This window comes from Protopterus annectens, chromosome 13.part0 (genome assembly GCF_019279795.1).
Source record: "Protopterus annectens isolate FY-2018-M chromosome 13.part0, PAN1.0, whole genome shotgun sequence".
NCBI lineage: Eukaryota > Metazoa > Chordata > Ceratodontiformes > Protopteridae > Protopterus > Protopterus annectens.
The window spans coordinates 260161329-260183939 of record NC_056747.1 but is presented as its reverse complement, the minus strand read 5'-3'; the positions used below and the strand labels follow the sequence as shown (position 1 = coordinate 260183939).

Here is a 22611-nt window from a genome sequence, read left to right as displayed (position 1 = left end):
TACAAAAGATATGTATTAACACTGAATACATTGCATTGTCCGTTACATCTACAAGTCTCAGTACTACTACTACTGCTGACTTCATTCATTACATGCTACAATAATTACATTTGTGCATTGTTTTTCCTACTGCTAGACTATCTGATGTCTAAACATGTAGCCTAAATGACCAATCTAGGCAAGATGAATGTCCAAAGTAATCTGTAAATTCACAGTTATATGAAGAGCGAGCCTATTTTTCTCAAAAGAGCCAAAAGCATTTTTGTTTTTCCCGCAGTTATACATCTGTAAAATTATTCTCGATACTACTGACTGCATGATTATTCTGTGGCAGATTTCTTAATGTATCCTAAGAAAAGACAGATATATAGCATTACTTGTCCTTATGCAGGAAGGCCAGGACTATTATTTATAGTGATTGATCACACGTTGGTCTGGAGACTAGTGGGACCCCATACCCTTAATCATTTGCCAAGGAATCTTTAACGTTCACTTACAATGGGCAGGAGAAGTTGCACTTTAACATTTCATCCAAAGAACAGCACCCTCTACCTATTTTTCATTGACCAGGAACCTATTGTGCCTGGTGTGGAAATAAAATCTTTGGCTTCTGATCTTCAGAAATTTAACATAAGACACGTGAAAAGTATCGAATCCACTATAAGAATACCAAATTCTGCATAGGATCACCACATCCAGTTCAACCATTACCTCTGAATTGATTGCGTTCTTAAAATATTAACTATTCGTTTCTTTTTATAATGTACAACAATCTCTTCCACTCCACTAGATTAGGCTAGGCAAGTACTTATTTTCAATCAGCTTTAAAATTAACGCTTTAACGATGCATCTAGTTTAACTGCTTTGCATCAGATTTATAAAGAACATAATGACATGTTGCACTAGAAACTACTGTTCAGGTCCAGTTAGATTTCTGTTCTCAGGGTCTCACATGTTCAAATATTTCACAGGACTTCTTGTACTTCTTATGATGAGGACATCTACCCTTCCTTCTGAGGCACACCTGTCCCCATCCCCTGCAGTTCAAAATTCAACAGATAGCATCAGAATCAAAAAAATTCTCAGAGCATTGGACATGAGCAAAGCACTAGGGTTCTATCTAGTGGTCTCTCTCTGGCAAAGACAGCATTAGAAACATATCAAACAAACTGCAATATGTTTTGGGAAATCCATCTCTTTCAAGCAAGACACACTGGATGCCTTGCAGTAACATGGTGTATGGTAATACATAAACTTGCTGTGACATTTTGTTGGGTAAGATGTGCTCCAATGGCGTTCCTTCAAGGATGACACCCTCAGCTTGAATGACAGCAGGTCACCTGCTTGTCAACAAATTTTAGCTATCCCTCAGATAACTTTCTTATGGGGGAATTGGGCAAATAATTCAATTTAACATGTCCAGTAAGCTGCAAGTTAATCCTTTGTTGTGTTAAACAGTCCACAGACTTCCAGCATTCAGGATTATGGCTTTTCTACTTTCTAAGAAGCATTAAAAGTATGACAAGAGGAAGAAAGGACATCATAGTTCATTAACTAATCAGAAATGAAATGCCCAGGCTGACATCCCCATAGAAGACTATGATGACATTTATTTCCACTAGACAAGCTTAAAAGTTGATTTAGCACCTCTGTTCCTCAACTGGAGACTGCATTAGAATCAAAACACAATCAACTGACAAGATTTAAATACTCCCAGAACCAAACCTGATTGGGTGAACAATAAAATAGTTCAATCAAGCAATAAAATATTTAAAGAACCACTGCAATAAAAACAGTATGTTAAAACACTCCAATGAAAAAGGACAGCTGTGTACACGGTACCATAAATGTACATGTTAAAGTGCATTCTCTGTTGGAGTCCTGACATTTGGGATTTCATGCAGTAAAAACCCTTGGCTGGCCCGACTACCAGAGAAACTTATTTTGCCTCCCAGGCTGGAGGATGCCTTAACCGTCAGTACACTCCAGTATAAAGGAAGCCAGCCTGTGTCATCACTTGAGTATTTTCTTGGCATCATGAAGGAGGAGCCCATAGTTAAACAAGTACCAAACCAGGGTAGCCTGGGAAAATGCCCAAGGTAATCATATTTGGACTGTGCAGTAGTGCAGCAGTAGCATTTTCGCCTCACAGCAAGAGGTTCTCCAGTTCAATTCTCGGCTGGAGTGCCTTCTGTGCGGAGTCTGCATGTCCTCCCTGCATTCATGTGGGTTTTCTCCTGGTACTCTGGTTTCCTCCCACATTACAAAGACATGCATCAGAGTGTTTATCCCCGGGGCCTTCACTGAAAATTGTCTTTGTTCCAAGTCGGACTTCCCCGGTAAACAAATGATAAATAAAATAAATATTTGGAAATTCTAGACCTACCTAGAAGCCAAGGGAGTAGGAGGGAGGGAAAGAAGACTGCAACAGTGAATACACTCTCAAACATCTACATTTATGGTATGTGTACACAACTGTACTATGTTATTTGTGTTTCACTGCTGCAGTCCTGACAGTTGGGAAAATTCTCAAAGCTTAACTAAGGGTGGAGATCCAGTACAGGAGAGGATCCCCTGCAGGACTGCAGAGGCAAATCCTGCTCTGGATTTTGAGAAAGTTGGCAGGTGGTAGTGCTTTGTGAAGGTATGCACAGAAGACCAAATGGCTGCTTCCAGAATGTCTTTGGTGGAGGCCCTCTTAAGGAAGGTTGTAGAAGTAGCTGTGGCCCTGGTAGAGTGAGGTCTAACCAAATCAGTTTTTTTTTTTGCCATGATGGCTGTCGCAGAAAAAATGCAGTGAGAAATGCATTTGAAAATGGTCTGTTTAGAAACTGGTTTTCCTTCAGATCCAGGGAAAAGATTATGAACAGCTGATATGATTTCCTTAAGGATTCTGTCGTGTCTAGGTAGAAATGTAACATTATGTGCACATCCAAGAAGTGCAATAATCTTTCTCCATTGTTTAGAGTAGTGGGAAAAAAGGTAGGTAGACAGATGGCTTGATTCAAAGACAAATTGTTTACCACCTTAGTTATAAAGGAAGGGTTAGTCCTGAGGGGAACCCTGTCTTTATGGAAGATAATGAAAGGCTCTACTGCCATTATTGCCTGTAATTCTGAGACGCTTCTAGCTGAGGTTATGGCTAAAAGAAGAGCAGTCTTCCAAGTGAGGAATTTTAAAGAGGCATTAGCTGCAGGTTCAAAGGGAAGCAAAGTCAGTTTTTCCAGCACATAGTTGAGGTCCCATTGGAGGTGTGGGTTTCCTCCTGGGGGCCTAATGTGAATGACACCCTTAAGGAATTGTTTAAAGAGGGGGTGGGAAGACTGGGGGGAGAACAGGAATTTGAGCAGAGATGGCTGAGGCATGTATTTTTATGGAGGAGTAGAAAAAGGCCTTTATCCACTAGACTGGCCAGGTACTCCAGGATGGCCAAAATGTTAGCTGGGCTCAGCTCATGGTGGTGCCTCTGGCACCAAACAGAGAATCTTTTCCATTTGGCTGTGTAATATTTCCTTATGCTAGGCCTTCTGGATTCCTTCAGAATGTTTTGCACCTGTTGACCTAAGTTGGTGTAGCAACTAGTTTTCAGGATAGTCCAGGCTGAAAGGTTCAGGGTTAGCAGATTGTGGTGTACTATCCTCCATTTGTCTTGGGTGAGGAGGTCTACCCACACTACAGTAACTGCCAAGGTTTCTGACTGGTGACCTGTAGGAGGAGAGGAGAGGAAACCAATGCTGCCTGGGCCAGTTTGGAGTTATCAGAATGGTCCTTGGACCCTCTTCTCTTATTTTTAGGAGGACTCGAGGTGGGGGGGGGGGGGCTAAGCGTAAATGAAGAGGCGAGTCAATGGGAAGGAGAAGGCATCTGTTCTCCATGTCTATGCCTTTCTTGTCCTGGTACAGAATTTCTCCAGTTGTGCATTGTCCTCACCGAGTTCCATCTGTGGGGTACCCCATTTCTGAGTTATGCGGAGGAAAATATCTCAGTGTAGGTGCCACTTGTAGGGGTCTGTCAAGTTCCTGCTGAGTTGATCTGCAATGGTGTTTTGTACCTCTGGCAGATACTGCACTAGGTGGTAAAGTCCCATGGACTGTGCTTTCTCCCAGACTTGCATGGTTAGATGGCGTAACTGTGTGTGCCTCCTTGTCTGTTCACACATGACTGTGGTGTTGTCTGTCTATATTACCAGTACCCCTGGTATCCATATCTCTTTGAAGGCCAACAAGCCTTTTAGAACTGCCACAAGCTCTTTTCAATTTATGTGCCGCCTCTTGGTCTGGGAATCCCACAACCTGTGGGCTTGGAAATATTGGGTATGGGCAACCCATGCAGTGTCTGAGGCACCTGTGGTGAGGGTTTGGCCTTGAGGAAAAAATTTGAAGGGCAAGCAATGATTCTGGGTGCAAGCCTGTACCCACCATGTAAGTTCTTGTTTGAGGCAAGGTATCAGGTGTATCTTGGTGTCCAGGGCTGAATGCGCTGGCACCACACATTCTTTAGATTCCACTGAAGCTTCCTCATGTGTAACCTGGCTAGGGGCACCATTAGGATACAGGATACCAAGTACCCCAGAGTTCTGAGCAATTCTCTGGCTGTTATGCACTGTTTGTGCTGCAAGTTCTGGAATTACCTGGTCAAAAAGGTGACCTTGTTCGAGGGTAGGAAGGCCTTTTGGAGGGAACAGTCCAGGAAAAACCCTAGGAAAATAAGAAGTTTTGTACTCACCATAACGTTCCATCTGAATAGGTAAACTTCATTTGTCAGCAACCTATGGGTCTTCGGATCCATATCGGATCCAAGCCGGCAGTTTCCAACAGCATAGATCCGAGCTCCAAGCTCCTCCCCCTACCCATAATCCCCTACCAACCATACCTGACCTCAGATCGAGTTTTCCCACAGCTAGATAAGCATTCAAAAATCACCTGCAAAACTAGCTACATACCCTTGCCATAAGGAAGGTAACATCTCGAACATCCGAAGGTCAGGGGGACAGAGGGAGGGGGGGGTCAGTTGCTGACAAATGAAGTTTATCTACTCAGATGGAACATTATGGTGAGTACATAACTTCTTAATCTGTAGTAGTTAACTTCATTTGTGCATCAACCTATGGGACAGAGTCCCCTAAATCTTGGGCAGTCCTCAAGGAAGGATGTTCCGGAGCACTGCAGAGCCAAAGGATGCTCTCCCTCTGGAGACAATATCCAGCTTGTAGTGATTAATGAAGGTATGAGATGAAGCCCATATTGCTGCTGAGCAGATATCATCCAACGAGAGTCTAGAATGGAAGGCCGCCGAGGTAGAGACAGACTGGGTAGAGTGGGCATGAACTCCTAGAGGTGCGGGCCGACCAGTACTTTCATATGCCAACAGAATACACTGAGAAATCCATCTGGACAGTGTGACTTTGGATACAGCCTTTCCCAAGTTAAATTTGGCAAAGGAAATGAACAGCTGATCTGATTGCCTATGACCAGCTGTTCTGTGCAAATAAAAGTGCAGTTGTCTGTGCAGATCCAACAGATTTAACTTATGTTCCCCTTTGTTTTGGTAGTTGGGAAAAAAAACTGGTAGGTTAATGGACTGATTAATATTCGATTCAGATGCAATTTTTGGAAGAAAGGAGAGATTGGTCCTGAGGTAGATTCTGTCTTTGTGGAAGGACAAATAAGGTGGTTTTGCACAAAGGGCTTGAATTTCGGAAAACCTTCAAGCTGAGGTGATAGCTACAAGAAAGGCAGTTTTCCATGATAAAAATTTTAGATCTACTGAAGCTGCAGGTTCAAAGGGAGGGGCTGTAAGTGCCTGCAATACCAAAGTTAAGTCCCAAGAAGGGACTGCTTCCTTCACCGGGGGTCTGAGTAAGAAGGTACCTTTCAGAAAGGCCTTGCATAACTTGGAGGAGAACAACGGTCCAAGGTCGCTTCCTACGTGATAGTGAGAGATAGCCGCCAATTGAACCTTGACTGTAGAGGAGCTGGCACCCTGATCGAAGAGTCTTGATAGGAAATCTAACACAGCAGGCAACGGAGCTGTGAAAGGATCTAGATTTCTGTGCTCCGCCCAAATAGAAAAACATTTCCATTTGCTATCATAGACCTTTCTGGTGGATGGCTTATGCGCCGCCACCAGAATAGCTTTGACCTGGGAAGAGATACCGGAAGTCCTAGCTAACCTTGGAAGTGGATCAACCAAGCCGTGAGCTTGAGGTTGTCCAGATTCGGGGCCGGAAGATCCAATGGATGGGGTTATGAGATCCGGAATTGGATCCAGAATCCAGGGAGGATTCACTAGGTGAGACCAAAGATACAGGAGCCAAGCCTGGCGAGGCCAGAATGGGGCAATGAGGATTATCTTGTTCTGCAACCGACTGGCTTTCTGTAGAAACTTCAACATCAGCGGAAGAGGAGGATAAGCATAAAGGAGACCGGGGGACCAAGCATGCACCACAGCATCTCGTGGGGATTCCCCGGGTGGGGGAAGTAGTCATTGCATTTCGCATTTGAAGGGGAGGCGAAAAGATCACAACAAGGTTGACCCCAAGTGGAGAATATCTGCTTCGCTACTTTTGGGTTCAGAGACCACTCGTATGGCAGAGAGGATGGTGCGACTCAACTTGTCTGCTAAAATGTTGGACCATCCCAGAATGTGCGTCGCTATGAGAAAGTAGTTGGTGGAAATCGCCCATTCCCACACTCTCATGGCCTCTCGACAAAAGTGATAAGACCTGGTTCCTCCCTGTTTGTTGATGTACCAGACTACTGCCATGTTGTAGGTCTGGATTGCAATCGTTCCTACGGGAAGAAGGCTCTGTAGTGCTTGCAATGCCAAAAGCACCGCCCTCATCTCTAGGACATTTATATGCAGAGAGGTCTCCATGCTGTTCCACGTGCCTTGGACTGCCCTGCCCGCACAATGCCCCCCCCACCCGAGGAGAGAGGTGTCCGTGGTCACCGTGGTTAGGGGAGGGGACATAGAAAAGGGGCGCCCCTTCTGGAGGTCCGGGGACTGGAGCCACCATAAGAGGGCCTCCTTGCAAACCCTGCTTAGGGGAATAGGGTGGTACAGGGGAATTGCAGAAAAGACCATTGAACTTGGAGAGTCCATTGCAGGACTCTCATGTTCAGATGCGCCATCGGCAATAGGTTGATGGTGGCCGCCATCAAACCCAAAGCCCTCAGGACCAATTCTGCCGGGGGTGCGTGGGGTAGGAGGATGGCCCGCACATGGAATCTTAAGGTCTGCACTCTGTCTGGAGTTAAGAGGACTAGACGCCTCTTCGTGTCCAACCTTGCTCTGATGAAATCTATGGTTTGAGTTGGAGAAAGGGAAGATTTCTCTATGTTGATAGTGATCCCCAGCCGGGCCGCTAGGTGAAGAAAGGAGTTTCTGACTGCACAGAGTAGATGCCTTGTGGGGGTGGTCAGGAGCCAGTCATCCAGGTATGGGAAAAACTGAATGCCCTGCAGTCGCAGGTGGGCCGCTATCACAGACAGAACTTTGGTGAACACCCTGGGGGCTGTGGTGAGACCAAAGGGAAGGGCCCTGAATTGGTAATGGCTGGCTCCTAGCCGGAAGTGGAGAAACCTCCTGGATCGTCTGTCCATCAGAATGTGGTAGTACGCATCCTTGAGGTCTATAGAGCACATCCAGTCATTCTCCAGCAGAAGGGGGAGAATGGATTGAAGAGTGACCATCCGGAACTTTTTCCCTGGTTACTGACAGGTTCAAGAGGGATAGGTCGAGGATCAGTCTGAAGTCCCCCATCTTTTTTGGCACCAAGAAGAACCTGGAGTAAAAGCCTGATCCGTACTGGTCTGGGGGGGACATGCTGGATGGCTCTTTTTTTCTAGCAGCCGCTGGATTTCCGCAGCTGCGGCCTCCCTCTGCTCAGGTGGGATGTCAGGGAGGTGTCTGGGATTGCGAGGAAAATGAGAGAAAGGGATCTGGTAACCTCTGGATATGATGCGAAGCACCCAGCGGTCGGTCGTGATGGACTCCCAAGCTGCTAGGTGCCTCGAGAAGCACCCCCCGACTGCCTCCAGAGTGGAGCAGTCGGGTAACCCTTCAGGGCTGTTGCGTGGGCCAGTCAGAGAACGGTTCTCTGGACCCAAAGTTCCTCATGCCCACTCTGCCTCTAGGGCAGCGTCCAACCTGTCCTCCTCTGCCGCGGAAGGACTGGGAGTCCGGAGCGAAACGGGGCTGTTGCGACTTCCGGAACCACATCTTCTTCTGTCCCTTTTGGTTCTTGGAAAAGGACCTCTGGGGAGCAGAGAAGCGGACTCCGATGGCAGACAATGTTTTCTCATCCTTCTCGCTCTGGACCAAGGTATCGCGTACGGTTTTGCCAAAAAGGGCAGAACCATCGAAAGGGGCATTAGCGAAAGACGCCTTAAAGGGTTCCGTGAAATCACAGTGACGGAGCCATGCCTGTCGCCTCATAATGATGCCTGCTTCGTTAGCTCTAGCGGCCCCTTCTGTGGCGTGGGACAGTAGCCGCATAGAGGTGTTCGAGATAGACCTAAGAGTGGCCATTCGGGAAGAGTACAACTGTTTGTCCTCCGCTGACATGGACTCCGGGGGCGACGCGGCGTACTCTTTGATAAGGTCTTGCTGCAGTTGTATGACATGTGCCATGTAGTTCAGTGACCTCACTGAGAAGGTAGCTGAACTAAAAACCCACTTCCCTAATCGATCCATCGACTGAGACTCCTTGTCTGGAGGATGGACCGAGGGACTCTCCTGGGCTAATTTCCTTTTAGTGGCCGCTGCCACCAACAAGGCATCTACAGAGGTTCCCTTACTCCAGTGTGATCTGTCGAAGGGTGGACTAAGTATTTTGTCAGGTCTTTTTGGGACTGGCTCCACAGTGTCCGGCTCCTTCCATGCCAGGGGGTCAGCTGGAGGGGACACCCAAGAGGTAGACTGGCCTGCTTCAAACGCCTCCAGGAACACAGATTCGTCCGAGGTAGGCTTTGTGGAAGACCCCCCCCAATCCTGAGCATCTTCATGGTGTCTCCAAATGAGACGTCCTTGGGGGGGGTGATCTTGGGGAACCTTCCCCTTCCTCCAAATCTGTGTCCTCGGTCAAGGACTCAGGGGAGTCCAAGTGCCTCCTCTTGCACTTGCGCTTGTGAGGAATCTCCTCGGGGGGGGGGGGGCTGTTCGAGAAGACCTCACCAGCAACGTCATGTTCCAACGGAACGACCTGGGACGTCAGAGCAGGCTGTCCCTGGGACTGGCTGATGGAAGTCGGACCCATCTGAGATGGGGTGCAGGGTGGAGCCGCAGCCAAAGCCTGGGGTCTGGAATCCCTCGACAGAACCCTCTGCACTACATCGAATGCTGAAGGAGAGCCGCTCTCTCTCGGATCCGAGAGCAGACCCTCCCTCGGATCAGACAGGCGGATCGGGGCCGATGTGGTCAGATCCGAAGGCCCAGTATGCTCCGACCTGGGCAGAGCCAAAGGCAAACTAAGACCCTCGGATCCGAAGCTCAGCTCTCGGCTCCGAGAGTTCGGATCCGAAGAAAAGGGACCTGACAGACTCGAGGGCATTGTTGGTGCCGAAGTACCCAATACTGTCGGCACCGACACCCCCTGGCGCTGACGCTGCCCGGCTTCGAAAACTCCGGACCCGGGAAGCGGGTTGGAGAAGGAGCAACTGGGGCAAAAAAAGGGGTCGCAGGAGCACTCCCATCTGCAGTTGGGCCTGGAGGAATCTTCTCATCAGCGGTCCAAGTCTGCATCCGTCAGGCTTCGGGTGGATCTGGATGAGGCCACCGAGGCGGGACGGGAGTGCCGCCTCGATGACCTCGAAGGGGGCCGAGCCTCCTTCTCCTCCGGTCCCGGTGAAAAAGGAGACCGAAGCCGAGGGGTGGAAGGCTTGGAAGTCCTGGAGGGAGAAGACTGCTTAGGCCGGCGGGGCCGATGAAGAGGCGTCAGCCCGCCGCTTGTGGTGCTTCTCCTTCCGCTTCTCTTTCCTGGACTCCCTATCCTCCTGGCCAGAAGCGGGAGGTTGAGTCCCGGCCATTGGAAGGGAGGCAGGAGTGGCAGTAGCCACAGCCACGGCAGGAGCCACCAATGGACCGGAGGCCGAAGCCGAGTCCGGGGGCAGCAGTCCTGCCAGAATCAGCTTAGTCCTCTGGTCCTTAAGTGCCCTGGGGTTGAACGCCGCACATATGGAGCAACCTGAGGACAGGTGTCCAACCCCAAGGCACAACACGCATAGAGTGTGGCCATCCGCCGGGGACAGCTTATGGCCACACTTGGAGAAAACAGCTTTTGGGGCCTCCGACATACTGAAAGAAAACACACACGCTAGGCCCAAACACACAGCACACTCCCTAACGCACTAACGAGGGTGGGGAAGGTAAAAATAAACTAATGAGGGACCTGTACACAACACATGCACACTAAATTTACAAGGAAAAAGGAGAGAGAAAAACAGTAAAATTTTCTCACAAAAAGACGCTAAAGCCTGGAACTCAGTGATCGAGCTGCTGGATGAAACCGCGGCAAACTAGATCTGAGGTCAGGTAGGGTTGGCAGGGGATTATGGGTAGGGGAAGGAGCTTGGAGCTCGGATCTATGCTGTTGGAAAGTGCCGGCTCGGATCTGATATGGATCCGAAGACCCATAGGTTGATGCACAAATGAAGTTAACTACTTCAGATCCATCTGTTTGGATGGCACAGTGATGGACTTCTTTAGGTTTAGACTGAACCCCAAAGATGTTAGGAGGTCCTGTGTAAATTCCAGGTCATTGAGAATCTGTGACTGGTCTCAGGCCTTTATTAGGCAATCATCTAGGCAGGGGTAAATCTGGTCCCATTTGGTCCTGCAGTAAGCAATGGCAGGAGCTAGGCACTTTGTGAAGACCCTTGGTGAAATAAACAGTCCAAAGGGCAGAGCTAAAAACTGATAATGACTGGAGCTTGCTCTGGAGTGAAGAAAGCTTCTGTGCAACTTTGAGACAGGGATATGAAGGTAGGCGTCTCTTAGGTCTAATGACACCATGCATGCCTGACGGGCTAACATGGGGAGTAGTTTCTGCAGGGTCAACATTTGAATTTTGGTAGTCTGAGAAAAAGATTTAAGCTGGACAGGTCCAGAATGGGACACCAACACCCTTCTTTTCTGGGTACCAGGAAGAGTCTTGAGTAAAACCCTTTCCATTTTTGATCTTCTGGAACTGGTTCCACTGCTCCCTTGGAACACAAAATTTGAATTTGTTCTAGAGCCTGAGTGTTTTGATTTTGGGGTACATTTAGATATCCTGAGAATTTTAAGGGCTCTTTGAAAGTGAGCTTGTAACCATGGGCAATAATATTTAGAATCCATTGATCTGAAGTAATATGGAAAAAGTTCTGATAGAAACTGGACATCCTTCCTCCTAGCTTTGGGGTAGGGTTAGGGGGGTGGAAGCGGAGAGTCACAATTGCTCTCTGGTAGGGGCAGGATTCCTAAAACTCCCTTGTCTGTGAGAGTCTGAAGTCCACTGTCCAGATCTTTGTTGTGGTCTATGCCTGTGAGGTCTGTCCCTCTGAAGCTTTCTATGTTTGCTCCTAGATTGGGTTGGAAAGGACCAATGTTTGGCTGTAAAATTCCTGCTGAACCTGGGGTGCTGCACTTGTAGAAAGTCCTTTACTGTTTGCATAGATTTTGCCTTGTCCTCCATCTTTTGAAGACTGCTTCAGCTTTAGCCCCAAAAAGGCACTCTTTGTCAAAGGGGGGGGGGGGCATCCAGGAGATTAGCTTTTACATGGTTAGTAAGGGGTAGCTCTCCAAGTCAAGCATGTCTCCTGATCACTGTTCTAGTGACCGCTGCCCTGCAGGAGGCTTCTATGGCATCATACCTGCAGTGAAGGGAGTGTTTTGCCACTTGAAAACTGGAATGGCACAGATCTAAAAGCTCCTTAGCAAGGTTTTTATCCTCTAGACTGGAAAGAGTTTTAGTTGGTCAAGAATGGTTTTCTGGTATTTGATCATATGAAATTGACAGCCTCATAGTGTATACTTTCTTTCCAAATCTACTAAGAGCCCTACTTTCTTTGTCAATAAGTAAAGGGTTCTTAGAGGTACTGGTCTTGGACCCCTTAGGACTAGGTATGATCATTTCAAGGTCAGCAGTTGGGTTTTTAAACAGATTTATGAGTGTCCTGGACCCTTTAAAACCAATTAGGCTTTCTGGGTGCAGGAGGGAGTGAGTCAGGATTTAACGAAGCATCCTGAAAAAACATTCTCCACTACTTCCAGAAGAGGTGGGATTGCTAGGGAGGGAGTTTGTGCTCAGGGAGGTCATAGAACTCCCTGACTCTTTCTGGCCTCTGGGCATGCTTCTGCTTCCACCTGGAAATGTTGGTTCATAGCATGAAGCGCATCTCCAAAGGTGAAGTCTTCAGGCAGACAGGCAGGGGGAGAATTTCCAATGAATCCAATTCCTCATAACAGGTGACTTCTTTTGAATGCAGTGGATCGGGGAGGAAATTCAGGGTAGGTGTCTCTTTCTTTTCCCTGGGGTGATATCCCCTGAAGTCTGTCTGGACCTTACAATGCTAATGAGGTCTTTAGCCAATCTGATTAAATCCTGTTGATGTCCCTGAAACTGGGAACCCATAGGCTAGGCAAAGACCCTGTCTTTCTTTGGTATAGGTTTGGTCTTAGGACTAGGAGCATCCAATGCCCCGGCACCTGGCTCTTTAGTTTTATTACTGAGGTGGATAATAGGGTCAAAAAGGGTACTTTCAAGTGTGGCAGGTACCCACAATGTCCTTTCAAGATGAATGGTTCTGAAGTGTGTATTCCTTGTTTGAACATAACTTTGAGAGGTTCTAAGTATCTTAACCTGTTTTACAAAGGATGTTGTTTATTTACCCCTCTGCCTTGTCTGTCACTCCTCCTATGTGGGCAAGACAATGCAATCACTGAAACAAAGGGTGTATGACCACCTATAAGAGATTAAAAGGAAGATGGATACTAACACTCTCTACAGATGTACCTTTACTTGCAAGAATGCAAATTTCATGTTCTGGGTTCTTCAACAGGTTACACCTCATGAAAGAGGAGACAAATGGGAGACTAAATTAGAATACCACAACCCTATTTGGCAGGTGTGATTAAACGCCTGTGTAACACCTGGACTAAACTAACAGCTATCCTTAGCCCCTACCTTTAAATTAAGAACATTGAAATAGTAATTTCCTATCTAATGATTCGTAATGGGCATTATAATGTGTTCCTTTAACATGTTTTATAAAAAGATAAAGGTTTAAAACATTTTTACATAGTGGTTTTTAGTTCTGGGATTACATTTTGACTCGCATTTTACACAAATGTGACTTCTAGATCATTTTAATATGATGCTACTTATGGAATATAATATATTTACTGTTTTTATTTAAGTGTTTTAACATACTGTTTTTATTGCAGTGGTTCTTTAAATATTTTACTGCTTGATTGAACTATTTAATTATTTTATGGTTCCAGGAGTATTTAAATCCTGTCAGTTGAATGAGTTTTCATTCTGATGAAGTCTCCAGTCCGGAGAAGAAAGCTCTAAATCAACTTACTCAAGTTCAATAAACTAGTGGAAAGAAACAGCATATTGGTCTTCTGTGGGGCTGGCAGCCTAGACATTTCACTTCTGGTGTAAAGTACAGCTTTCTGCCTGAGTTACTAGTTTGTATTTGTCATTAATTACTCAAATTATAAAGTATAACATTAGTTCAAAAGTTCAGTTGAATCATTAGTTTTAAAACTGAAAGCACAGGAAAATAAAATTCCTAAAATTCTATAGGATACTTTACTCCAAATGGGTTTGATGCCCTTTGGTCATCCATCACTGAGCTTACAAGAGTTTGAACTGGTGGACAGTGTACTTTATTACTAGACAGGGCTGCACTGGGATTAGTTGTACTTTAGTGAACTGCCACAACCTGCTAAATGTGTAATTTCAAGTTTATATTCCAGGGTAAGCAGACGCTAATAAAGACTAGATATGTCCATTAATAAGTTTTCCAACAGCAGGAGTCTGGAAGCGTATCGCACTGAACTTATGCCAGATGAATAAACAAAGTGACACTACATACAGCAGTAGGTGCAAGTATGTCTTTGGGGAGCATACTATACCTGCTGTGTCTTAGGATCATAACTGTTTGCACACGCTACTGTTTCTAGTGGGAAAGGAGGAAAGGAATTGGATAGATGGAAACATGACAGGAAAATGTGGTGAGGTTTGAAAGGATGTTACTATGACACTATGCATCCTCAAAGGGAAATTAGTGGACCACAGTCTGTCAGTTGCCATTCCCCTAAATGCAATTGGACTCCAAACAGAAGAGATCTCCCAATGCTGAAATGGGGAAGGATGTACAACAGGGGTCTGGGTTTCATGAATACAAGCAGAAGCCAAATGACAATCTACAGTATTCGAAACAATACTTCATTTCTCTTGCAGGCAAGGCTAGAAAAGATGTCTATTTTCCTGTGCAGAGGGGAAAAAGACAAAAAATATACATATGGCAAGTCATGCTGTAACTAAATAATTCTGGTATACTTAAAAGTCATTATACTCACAGATGAATTTTGTCATGGATGCATTTCGTTCCAAGGCCAGGTTTGTTAAGGAGAGAATGAAGAAGCTGCTGCATGTCTTGGTCTTGTGCAGAATCTTCACTAAAAAGGAGGGAGGCAAAGCAGAACATCAGCTCCACTATGAAACAGCAGAAGAGAGACTATGAGCCTAAAGGAAGAGCTGTTTTAAGTCCATATCAAGTCACTTCACTTTGCAATGCAAACCTCCATAAGAACAGTAAGACATACTTTTCTATACATGCAACATACATCTACAACAAGAGAACATGTGACAGTCTAATAAAACAATCAACATTGTCAAAATTTAATCAACATCAGGACACACTGCAATCCAGAACAATCTTAAGTGGCTTATTAGTCCTTATGTAAGACTGTGTAGAGGACATTTATCTATTTCTAGTGAACCAAACCATCCTCTAACTTTCTTCAAGTGAGAATAAGTACCCCGGTCAGCTCAAACACCCTCAATAGACCAATCAGAGCAGAGTGCTCCCTTTGGTTTATACCTGGCCAAGCATGTGCAGCTACTGGAGTTTTCACAGAGGTTCTTCACAAAAAGAATACATGCAGAGGACAGCATGCCCTATTCACACTGCCTTAAAGCGTCATCCTTATACTTGGTTTCCTACAGGCTGCTCAGAAGCGGTCTGAACTATAAAACTTCATCTGATTCAACCTCAACAGACATATTGCACATTTGCAAAACAAATGGCATCAGAAACATCTGAACCAGGGACCTAAATCTCATCTGCAACATAAATACATGCTGGAGGGACAGGTATGTATCTCAGAGATGACATATATATATATATATATATATATATATATATATATCTATATATAATGTACACGTATGTGTGTGTGTGTGTATATATATATATATATATATATATATATATATATATATATATATGTATATATGGGTTCACTTTATAACATCGAAATACTGAAATGTCGAATTTCAGTATCTCGAAGCTATAAAGTCGAATGTTACAAATAGCGAACGTTCATAATCGCGAATTTGAATAGATCACAAAAATATGTCGAATTCGTGGTTATGAAGTTACGCTACGTAATGTCCGGGTTTGTGTTTTGGTGGTGCGTGGTGCCGTGTGCGGATGTAGGTGTTATGTCAGGTAAGTGAGTGTTTTGTAAGGGTTTTGAGTGGGAGTTAGAGTGTGTGTGAGGGATTGGAGAATGTGCGTGTGTGAGTGAGCTTTTGTGTTGTGTTTGTGCGATCTCGGAGTTAGTATATATAAGTGGGGGTGTGTGGGGGGTGCAGGGGGGCTTGCCCCCCTGCTTATGTGTGTGTGAGTTGTGTATGTGTGTTGTTTTTTTGTTTATGTTGTGATGTGGGTGTTGTGTTGTATGTTAAGTGTAGTGTGTGCGGTGTTTTCGGTTATGTGGTTTCGCGGTTTTTGTTTGTCGGTGTTTTGTGGATTCGGTTTTATAGTCTCAAGATACTGAAGTTCGATATTTCAGCATTTCGAGGTTATAAAGTGAATCTATATATATATATATATATATATATATATATATATATATATATATATATATATATATATATATATATATATATACATACACACACACACATTATATATAGGTGGGGTCTACTTTACATGGTAGACTTTTCAAAGTTGACTTTCATATGGCAGAGACCATATGATCGAATTTTGGAAAGCCGACCATGTTAAATAAGCACAAAAAACACAACAAACACTTACCTTAAAACTAAAAATAAAAAGTAAAAACAGCAGAGTAGCAAGAAAGAGAACCAGCTTTATTTGTGACTAAGCGCTTTCACCTTCAAATCCTAGGCATCATCAGAGTCACTAAACATACACATCACTTCCTTTTTATAGTAAAATACACATGACATCCGACATATAAAAACTTAATCCTTGCAATTTTAGTTTAAAATCCTGTACAGTATAATTGTATTAAATATAAAACCTATATTAAACATGTTAAAAATACTAAAATAAATTGTAAACCACCCTTTTAACATAATTAAAGAATGCACACTAGCTGAATTAAATATTAAAAGACTTCCATTTGAGAAGGGGTACAATAGAAATATTGTCATTAATACCCGGAGAATTCTTAGCATTTAATGTCAATTGCCATTTTGTTTCTCTTAGTTCTAAAATCACTTTAGTATTGCCACCTCTTCCCCTTTTCTTCACTACGTCAATAATGAAAAAAGAAACCTCTTAAAATTCTGACGTATGACAGAATGTCTATAAAGGGCACTACTTGTCTTCTTATTTTTAATGTCCCTCACATGCTCGGCAATTCTATCTTTCAATCTCCGTATGGTTTTACCAACATAGAATGCCGAGCATGTGGAACATGTTGCTAGGTATACAACACTTGTAGTATTACATGTTCCCCTACCAGGACATGACAAAGTGCGGGCATAGATATCCACAACTACATAAGGGCCATCGTTGATATACTTGCAATAATTGCAAGAACCGCACTTGTACATCCTAGAGACATGCCCCCTGTCCTGATCTATCTCTCACAATTCAAGAAGATCCTTGAAGTTACTTCCTCTACTGTATACCACCTTTGGTGCTACACCTAACCTCTGTTGAAGATCATCAAAGATATTTTTCCAAGCAGTTTAAAATACTGACAAGTCTGGGGCAATCCTGATTATATTTTAATACCATAACATTATTGCCCACCGCGTGTTTCTTACCGGGGTCAACCACGTTAGAGTCTAATGATAAAACCGGTCGATAGAGTGTAGACCTCTTTCTCCAGATCTCTCTCTTGGTGTTGAGCAACAATCTGAGTGGATAACCTCTGTTGATAAACATCCCTATGAGTGTGTACAATTCCTTACTGAAATCTTCATCCTGACTAATAAGACTTGATAGCCTACACATCTGGCCCTTCACCACTCCACATTTCTGATGGGGAGGGTGACAGCCCGTTTAAGTTGGTTTCCTAAAAATCGTGGTGACCAACATACCATCATTGTTCTTTAACAATATATCCAAATAATCTATTTCTTCAGAACTGTGTCTGTGAGTAAACGACAAAAAGTCAGTGCTAGAATCCAAAAATGCTACAAAATCATCAATTTCCGATATAGGGCCATTCCACAAAATCAGGATGTCATCCAAAAATCTCAAATATTTAACAATCTTAGGCATGTATTTGGATCTAAACACCACTTCCTTCTCCCATTGCAACAGGGCCACATTTGCAAAAACTGGAGCACATTCCGCTCCCATCGCGACACCTGTGGTCTGGCGATAATACTCGCCTTCAAAAAAGAGGAAATTACTATTCAGTGCAATTTCCATCAAACTGGTTAAAAAATTAACCTTATCATTAGGAAGCATGCCAGATCCAATTAAACATTCTTCAAATGTCTTGACACCCTTATCATGTGGAATTACAGAAACTAAATTGATCACATCAATGGCCAAAAAGCTCACATTTTCTAACGTGACAATGTCACGCAACAACTCCAAACAATGCCAAGAATCTCTCAATGTGATCAACATTTTTAATAATAGGCTTAGTGTAGTGGTCAATATAGGCAGCCAAGAGCTCAGTCTTTGAACCCTTGGCAGCCACAATTGGCCTAAAAGGAGGATCATGTACACACTTATGGATCTTAGGAATTCCAAAGATCACTGGGATAACTGGGTCATCCACACTCATAGTCCAATTCAACACCATTAATAACATCCTGTGAAAAAGCATCAAATAACTCTATATCAATCTTAGAATAAGCGTGGTTGATCTCGTTCAATGAAACTCTACAATAAGTGGCAGGGTCGTTCAAAATAGTAAACATTTTACAACTATAGTCAAACTTTGACATCAATACCATCACCCTGCCTTTATCCGGTTTCATGAACTTAATTGTTGTATCGCTTTTTAATTCACTAAAAATCTTTCTTTCCTGTCTACTGAGATTGTCACTCCCCATGTTGTTGTTTTGTAACCGAGCCCTAAATTCTGATTCACAAAGCGACTCAAAAAGTGCAATTTTTCTATGAGAGGAAGGAATAAAAGTAGTACTGCTTTTTAATGCTGGGCGAACATCCCCCTCATCACTTGAAAATATTAATTTCAGGTTTAAATGTCTTGTAAACAACCTGAGGTTTAAAATTAAAGTGGCAATATCAGTTTTAAAAGATGGCACAAAAGAAAAAACTTTTTTCAATAATTCACAATGCATGGAGGTCAGTGGCTTGTTGGTAAAATTGTATAAAGTAAAATCTCCATTTTTAAGAATTTTGACATCTTGTTGTATGCCATGCAAATCATCATCAATAACTGATAATTCAGGACTATACATATTTAGTAGTATTGGTTCCGTCTCCCCCTCCCCCTTCCACCCTCTGTTGTTGTAACGCCATTGGTTCTGAAAACCAGGCCCATTCCTGTTCGCCTGATTTTTCAGGCATTCCGATCTTCTTACTTTCTGAGGGGGTTCTAAAAAAGCTCATTATTTACCTCACTACTGTTTCTAATGTAACTTACATTGCTAACATAGTTTTGGTTACTAGGCCTAATAACATCATTAGATTTAACATTAGAAGTACCCCCTTCATCATAATCAACATCATCCACTTTACCAGCATTCACATGCATACTAATATTGTAAGCATTCTTAGCTACATATTCATTTCTGTCGCGTTTTAATTTAACCTGCTTTTTAGCAGAATTGTCAGTCACATACTTCTCCAAGTCCGACAAAATCTTGTCATATTTCATTTTATAATGTGAAAATAATAAATCAGCTGTAATACTAGTGTCTAATGTAACAATGTCCTTTTTAAGGTTATCCAACTTGATGCTGTTGTCCTTAATTAAAATTCACATTACCTCAAGTCCTGTATTGTTATAAAGTTCAGTTAATTCATTAAACGCTTTGCTGCCCTCAGAAATCCCGTTTGGTAACTTGTTAATTCGGAGCCCTTTAGGCACTTGCTTCAATCTTATAGATTCCAGTAGAAATGCGTTATCCAGCTGGAGGCCACAAAATTTGCGACATAGTTTTTCAAAAGACATCAGCTGGTTATTCAGAGTTCCCAAAACCAGCCCTTCCTGCTCATTTTCATTAAAATGTAAAACGGTACTGGAGAACCAGTCAGCCCTCTAGATCCTAAAGGGATGGAAACTCCCTCTGGTTCGTGGTTTGAATCGTCTATTCCACCCACAGAATGTAAAGTTAACACCCGTAGATCTTGTGTAGCTGGCAAACATGCAATACCATTGGTGTTACGCTGACTGTGTGCTGCAGGTGTAGCAAAACTTGCTGTCAGCTTGGAAACTGCATCTGTAAGGTCCTTAATTAGGGCTTCCATTGTAGATAAAGTGAAGTGAACAAGTTGATAAAACCAGGTCCAGCAACCCACACCACAAAGCAGACTTTCCACAAAGTAAATCCAACACACAAATTCCACATCACCAGGGGCGAAAATCACTAATAAAACCAAAAATAAAAAACGTAGAAAAAACAGCACAGTGGCAGGAAAGAGAACTAGCTTTATTCGTGACTAAGCGCTTTCACCTTCAGATCCTAGGCATCAAAGTCACTAAACATACACATCACTTCCTTTTTATAGTAAAATACACATGACATCCGACATATAAAAACTTAATCATTGCAATTCTAGTTTAAATCTAGGATGTACAAGTGCGGTTCTTGCAATTATTGCAAGTATATCAACGATGACCCTTATGTAGTTGTTCATAGGTTCATACTAGGCTATCTGCCCTAGGGCATTTATAAGCCTAGCCAGAATGTGTTTGGCTTTCGCCACCCATTTTAAATTAATTTTGCTATGCCCTTTTTCGAGGTTAGTATACTGTGCCTCTGTCTAACAGTGACACAGAAGTGATACCCGGGGTAAACCTACGATCTCCCATCCACTCATCAAGATTCCTCTTGAAGAAAGTCAATGAGGGACTCTGCCTAACCTGGACTGGGATTTTATTCCAGAGTGAAGGGAGCCTCTGGGTTATGAATCTGTCCCTCCAGCATGTCCTATTTATTTCAGTGCTGAGGTTCAAGTCACTCGAGCGTGTAGCTACATGGGATTTGGATTTTCTGAGGTGCAGCATGTCCATTAATTCCGGGTTGGACATGGCTTTATACGTCAGGCACAGATCGCCTCTGAGCAGGCGGTATGCCACTGAGTAGAGCTGGAGTTTCTTTAACTGGGCAGCATATGGCATCTGTTTGAGCCCTTTGATCCTCTTGGTGAGGTACTTTTGGGGTCTTTCCAGTTGCTGCAGGTGTCTGGTAAGGTACATCCCAAAAGGGGCATTGTACTCAATTATGGGCCTGATGAGGGATGAGTAAAGAGGCACGATGACCTCCCTGATCTAGATGTGAATCCCTTCATGATTAGGTGGGCTATATAAAATGTTTTTCTAACCACTTTGGACACGTGGTTGTCAAATGAGAGATTGCTATCAACTTGGGTACCCAGGTCCCTAATTACTTCTTCTGTACTTAATGGATTACCACCTATGTGGTAATTTGTGGGCACTATGTTTTTGCCAAAGGGGATGACTATACACTTTTTGGCGTTTAGCTTGAGGCCATGGCTCTGGCACCAGTTGTCTGTTTCTATGAGGCCCTTTTGGAGGATGCTTGTGTCGGCTGGAGAGTCGATTATGGCACCCAGTTTGCAGACATCTGCGAACTTGGTCAGCCACAATCCTTCCGTGTTGGCCTGTACCTCAGAGAAATATATACCGAACAAGAGAGGTCCCAGGACTGAGCCTTATTGTATCCAAGGCTTTTGTGAGGTCCAGGTAGGCTGTGTGGACCACCTTCCCCTCGTCAATGGCCTTGGTGACTGTTTCAAAGAAATAAACCAGGTTTAAGAGGCAGGATCTGCCCTTAAAGCTGAACTGGGTAGGATCCAGTGTCTGTAGGTCCCCAATATCTTTATTTATGAGGTCCATGATGATCCTTTCCATAGCTTTGCAGACCAAGCTAGTCAGACTTATGGGGCGATAGTTTCCAGGATCCGTTGAGGCACCACCTTTGTGGAGAGGGACCACTGTTGCTGTAAGCCACTCTTTGGGTACATATCCTGTAGTAAGGCTGAGATTGAACAGTAGTTTTATGTTTGGGTTTAGCTCTTCTTGGAGTTCATGTAGGACGCAGCCTGGGACACCGTCTGGTCCCATTGATTCTGTGTTTTTTGCTTTGGAGAGGGCGGCTCTTACCTGAGCATCTGAGATGTCAGGGGGGGCAGCACTCTGCTGGGATAGATATTTGCCCTTTTGGTGGGTGGGGGGGGTTTGCGCTGAACCTGTCAGCTAGGATGTTGGCAATGTCTGTGGGTTCGGTGTATTTTTTGTCATTTTGGACTAATTCTGAGCATATCTGGGAACTCCCACCCAGGTTCCTAACATAACTAAAGAAAGCCTTGTGATTATCCTTAGTGTCCTGTGCAATTTTTCTCTTGAAGCTGGCCTTAGACGATTTTATGAGTGCCCGTAGTTTTTTGCTAATACTGATCAGAGATGCCTTCCCTTTTTGGGATTTTGCTCTATCATGTATTAGCTTCCTCCTTCTATTGTATAGTTTGTTTATAGCTCGGGTCCACCAGACAGGACGTCTGCCTTTGGAGGATTGGGTCTTGGTTTTATTTGGGATTGCATGATCCATTCCTGAAGGTGTTCATAGAATGCGTTTATAAAGGATTCTGCGGTCTGGATGGCTATCCCCACACTTTGTCATGTCCTGGTAGGGGAACATGTAATACTACAAGTGTTGTATACCTAGCAACATGTTCCACATGCTCAGCATTCTATGTTGGTAAAACCATACGGAGATTGAAAGATAGAATTGCCGAGCATGTGAGGGACATTAAAAATAAGAAGACAAGTAGTGCCCTTTATAGACATTTTGTCATACGTCAGAATTTTAAGAGGTTTCTTTTTTCATTATTGACATAGTGAAGAAAAGGGGAAGAGGTGGCAATACTAAAGTGATTTTAGAACTAAGAGAAACAAAATGGCAAT

At 43.9% G+C, this 22611-nt stretch overlaps 1 protein-coding gene across 1 annotated transcript in view; it reads right to left on the bottom strand.

Annotated features, from left to right (window-relative positions):
* ABCA7 (ATP binding cassette subfamily A member 7) overlaps window positions 1-22611 on the bottom strand; it is an 882362-nt gene that overhangs the window by 277421 nt on the left and 582330 nt on the right. Inside the window, exon 29 of the mRNA XM_044053819.1 lies at window positions 14572-14670. Within this exon, the coding sequence (XP_043909754.1) occupies window positions 14572-14670 (99 nt within the window). The remainder of the gene's footprint in view (window positions 1-14571; window positions 14671-22611) is intronic.